Source organism: Triticum urartu, chromosome 1 (genome assembly GCF_003073215.2).
Source record: "Triticum urartu cultivar G1812 chromosome 1, Tu2.1, whole genome shotgun sequence".
In the NCBI taxonomy this organism is placed as follows: Eukaryota; Viridiplantae; Streptophyta; class Magnoliopsida; order Poales; family Poaceae; genus Triticum; species Triticum urartu.
The window spans coordinates 29,187,458-29,192,408 of NC_053022.1; the positions used below are offsets into that span (position 1 = coordinate 29,187,458).

The 4,951-nt window shown below is 49.4% G+C and overlaps 1 protein-coding gene across 1 annotated transcript; it reads right to left on the bottom strand.

Annotated features, from left to right (window-relative positions):
• Positions 1 to 607: 607 nt before the first annotated feature.
• Positions 608 to 1,635, bottom strand: LOC125532642. Its single transcript, XM_048696629.1, has 3 exons — positions 1,126 to 1,635; positions 744 to 1,044; positions 608 to 651 (listed from the first exon to the last, which is right to left on the bottom strand). Exons 1-3 carry the CDS (start codon positions 1,633 to 1,635, stop codon positions 608 to 610), a joined length of 855 nt encoding a protein of 284 aa, XP_048552586.1.
• Positions 1,636 to 4,951: the final 3,316 nt, after the last annotated feature.

Sequence of the window (4,951 nt, forward strand, 5' to 3'; positions counted from 1 at the left end):
AAGCGTTTTGCGGGTCGGCGGGATGCAGAGTCTGGTAGAGATGCTCTTATTAATAATTAATAAACTGGTTGTATGCATCGCCCAGATGCAGAGAGCGGGGGTATATCCTCCTCTAATTATCTCAGCCCTTATGTAATTACTTTTACTTAATCTTTCAAACTAATTATCTCAGCCCCCTGATTTTCACCGGGGTAAACCCCTTGCTCCTCCTACACATGAACATTTAATATACACAGTAGGAAGGAACTACAACTGTGTTTCCCATAAAAGACCATTTAAACGGATCTCTATGTATTTCTGGACAGTATTCATATCAAATACTACTACTATTTCCATGTAGCAGCATTGTACCCAAAAATCGTTACAGACCACCAGCCAGATGCTAAAGATGAGAGCAAAATCACAAGGCAGATCACTGTCTATTCAGCATCTTGAGCAACTACTACTGAGTGTCAAAACGACGTACTACCCTGTTCTACAAGCATTCTCCCCGCCAAAAGCTCTGACAGTCCGATGTACACTAGCAGTTGCTCCAGGATACGCTACTCTCTGAGCCAAAACGAATGAGAGAACCCTTAACCATGTCGCTTCATCCCCTGCATGATGTTCAATTCCGCGCATTGACGTTTGGGTACAGCAACGTGTTGTCCACTGAAATTCCATCAACATCGAGTAGTCAGTCCTGACAATTGGTAAGATTATCTATGAGTGCTTGATGAGGACAGTGAAGAATTCTTACGGACCTGGTGTGCCGTGGGTGATGACGACGATGTCGAGGCGGTCGTTGCCGATGGGCAGGTCGATGAGGAGAGGGGAGAGGTCGGCGTAGGCGCCGGCGCGGACGCAGAGCGTGGTGTGGAGCGCCGACCGGTTCTGGCCCAGCAGGTTAGCCAGCGTCAGCCGCAGCTGCATGAGGCTGTTGGTGCTGATCCGCACCGTCCGCCACCCTGTCTCGTCTATGTCCCCGTCCACGCCGGCGCGGATGTACCGGACCTGCCGCGCCACCTCCTCCTCCATCGGCGGGCGGCGCCGCCTCCGCATCGGCTGCACGTCGGATGGAACCGATCGATCACGATCAATCGCCATGCAAATATACAATGCGGGAATCGCCGGGGCAATGAGAACCTGTGGCGGTGGATCGAGGAGGGTAGGGCGGTCCAGGCGAAGGGGCACGACCTCGACGTCCCACTGCAGCATGGCGCTGGCGTCGTCCCCGGCGACGGTGATGGCCGTGCGCCACCGGACGTACTTGCCGTTGGCGCGGAGGTACCGGCCCCCGGCGCTGCGGATCACGAAGGAGCCCTGCCGCCGGATGGCCTGCCAGAGCATGCACCTCGGCGTGTTCGGGTGCGGCCGGGCCTGCTGCGCGGCCTGGACGCCGTGGCCGGGCCCCGTGGCGGCCTGCACATCCGTGGCGAAGAGGTAGCGGCCATAGGCGCCGCGGAGGAGGACGAAGGGCCCGCCCTCGGCGCCCTCCACCGCGCCCTCCATGGCCTGCACCGCCCACACCGTGTTGTGCGCGCCGCGCTGGCTGGACAGGCACACGCCGTGCCCGTCGTCGTCCGCCGCCAGGTACATGGTCCGCCGCACCCGGCACCGGAGCCGCACGAAGTGCACTTCGTCGAACACCTCCATCGGCCGGATCGGTCGATCCGGAGAGCGATGGATGCGGGGAGACTGGATCGAGGCTGGGTTTCTTGGTTCCTCGAGGAGGGAGACATGAGAATTAGTTTGTTCAGATGCATGGTTACGGGTGGCCGCGTGCGCTCCACAGCGGGAGTGTGTTTGAAGCGGGCGTACCACGTAGGAGTACCTCACTGGAGTTATCCAACACCTGCATGTCATTTGTTTAAACATTTCGCGGCAAATTAAAGATGATGACTAAGGCAGCTCAAAAAAAGAGAGAGATGATGAATAAGGTGGGCTATCGTCACCTACGAAAATTCATCCAAGAACAAAGCATAGAATAGTTGTCATTTTGTGTTTTTTTTCTAGGTAGCAACCATGATACCGTGCATGGTTTTTTTTTCTTTAATCGGTTTTTTTTGTGTGGAAAAACTTCTGATCTACTCATCACCAATCATGGCAGTATGACGAACACCAGAAATAATAAAAATTATGTCCAGTGTCATAGACCACCTAGCGACGACCATAAGAGTTGAAACGAGCTGAAGGCGCGCCGCCCACAATCGCCCCTCCCTCGTCGGAGCCGGGAAAAACTATTCGTAGTGGACAGTCGGGAAGTCGCCAAGTTGCATGGCATCACCATATGTTATTCCTCATTGTAGAGGTAGTAACATAGACTGGTTGTATGCATGTTACTAGTCTAAGTTATTCTTCGGTTAGTCTTACGGCATGATTTTGACACGGGAGCAGGGACGGGCACCACGTACTACAGCACTACAGCCACGGTCGTGCAGCCAAATGCATGCACCTGCTGAGATTGTGGAAAAGTGGCGGCGACATCTCAACGTTGACTTTGATGAGCCCCGGGGTGAAAACCTATGTCTGACCCAAGTTGGTTAACCTCGCAATGGCGATATTTTTTGTGTCGTTATCTTGTTGAAGGCATTGCTCGGATATGTTCGGACTGGTTCTTCGTGCCAAGACCCCATAGGACATGCGCACCAGACAACAACCATCGCCGATGAAGAGTAGCGTAGATCGAAAGGATCCAACCTAAAGACACACAATCGTAGAAAAATGATTAACATATCCGAGCAGATCCACCAAAGATAGATCAGCCGAAGACACATCTCCAGACATCTACCAACGGTGCTAGATGCACCACCAGAACGGGGCTAGGCGGGGAGAACCTTAATCCATCTTCAGGGAACCGCCGCCGTCTTGCCTTCCTGAGCAAGACACAAACCCTAAGCACAAAGAAACATCTAAAATGGAGCCCTCCCACCGGCAAAGGCCGGGATCCACCACACCTCCATGGCCCTAAGACCACCGAAGATGAGGCGGATCGGCGGCGGGACCGGTGGGAGGCGGAGAAAACCTAAGCTTGGGAGACGAGGCAAGCCAGAAAACGCTATTCTTTATCTGGGCTTAAGCCCTTTCAGTTACTCGCAGAACAAAAATACAGGAGTCTCACGGGTGTTCAAGGGACAGGGAAGGGAGAGTAGCGAGTTCCGCACTAAATTGAAAACCTATTGGTGCAATAGTTGGCCCCCTTTTGTTTTGGAGATTGTTGTCAGAAATAATCATGCACTGATTTGTTTGCTAGTGCACACTAAGAGAAATAGTCCATGAAAGCCCAAGGAGAATGCTATGTTCGGTGTTGAAGTTCAAAGAGCTTCACCGAAGATTATCTATGTGGCATAGAAGGAAGAGCTACATGTCGAGAAGAAATGAAAGCGAGAAGATTGCATAGGAATTGACCCCTCAAAATTATTGCTGACGCAAAGCAATATTCGTTCGGTGTGTCCACGGTAGAATGACTGTTGTCATTCTTCTTTCTATTATTTGAGTCATAGGACCTCCGTGCTATTAATAGAGGAATGGGTTCTCAAATATTAGGTTTTCTGTGATGCTTAGCCGAAACCTATGAAAGACTGGGAGAAATCTCTTTTTGTTCCGAATGATTACCTGACAGCAGAAGGCGTTGTTCTTCGAAGCTGCAGGAGATATATATCTTTCGCACCGAGGAGTTAGCATTTCTTGCTCCGCAAAGAATGTTGCCATTGTGCTCAAAATTTGATCGTTGGAAACGTGTTGTTCAGCCAACTTTGTCTGTTGACTGCTCTGGTTATGATTCTAAGAAGATTGATTGAGCATCCCCTCTCGAGAGATTTGAGTTTAAGATGGACTGAGAGAAAATCAAGAGCCAACACTTAGACAGAGGTTGAGCATCATAGTAGTTCTGAGTTACATTTCTTGTACCTATTACTCTTGAGAGCTACGCATTCTCTAGACAGATAGGTGTCAGCTTCAGTGTCGAAGAGTAATTGTCTTCACCAAGCAAAGTCTTCAGCAATCAAGAGTAATTATGGTTCATGAAGAAGTCTGTCAAAGGTTTGGAGGTCGCCGACAAGTATCTACCATGAGTGAAATCAACCGAAGTCTAGTCAGCTTCAGGTTGAAGGAGAATAGTACGAAGAGAGGTTTGCTCATGTGTTCATCACAAGTCTCTCCAATCAAACGTAGTCTTTTGGCAGAAGGGTGAACTGGTCTTCCAAATCCATCTGTCGCCATCGAGCACCACTGGTCCTTTCTACTCTACTACTATCCCTTCAATAATCTTTATTGTGTGCTCTGTGGTTCGATAGTTTTCATGATCATACATTCATTGCAGTAGCATATTTGCTTTCATCCTATATTATCTTTGCATACCATTCTCTCTATCACTCTTTCGTTCATTCGTTGTTTACTTTTCTTTCGTGTGTCAGTAATCATTCAATCTCTATTTTGTTCGTAAACATCTTCACTCTTGTTGTTCTCTCTCATGATGTTCTATCTGCTAGCTTACCGTGTTACCATTGTGGTCATTAATATAGTGAGCTATTATTCTCTAACGATCATAACATCTTTCCTCGAACGATTTCTTAGATCTTCCTTCACCTTTCGTTCGGTATGTTTGTGCTCCTTTTATCTTCTGTCCTTGATCTACTCTAGTTATTCCACCGCTAGGTTGGGTTTGGTTCAAATACACGAAAGAAATATTGAAGCTCCCATTTGTTGGGGATCGTAGTAGAAATTTAAAATTTTCTACGCATCACCAAGATCAATCTATGGAGTAATCTAGCAACGAGGGGAAGGAGAGTGCATCTACATACCCTTGTAGATCGCTAAGCGGAAGCGTTCAAGTGAACGGGGTTGATGGAGTCGTACTCGTCGTGATCCAAATCACCGATGATCCTAGCACCGAACGGACGGCACCTCCGCGTTCAACACACGTACGGAACGGGGACGTCTCCCATGCCTTGATCCAGCAAGGAGGAGGGAG

Bases quoted from the DNA above. Each gene is read 5' to 3' on its own strand.
- LOC125532642 (XM_048696629.1), bottom strand. From the start codon at position 1,635: ATGGAGGTGTTCGACGAAGTGCACTTCGTGCGGCTCCGGTGCCGGGTG. The intron at 1,045-1,125 runs GTTCTCATTGCC...TCCGACGTGCAG, and splicing joins TCCTCGATCCACCGCCACAG to CCGATGCGGAGGCGGCGCCG. The intron at 652-743 runs GTCCGTAAGAAT...ATGGAATTTCAG, and splicing joins CATCACCCACGGCACACCAG to TGGACAACACGTTGCTGTAC.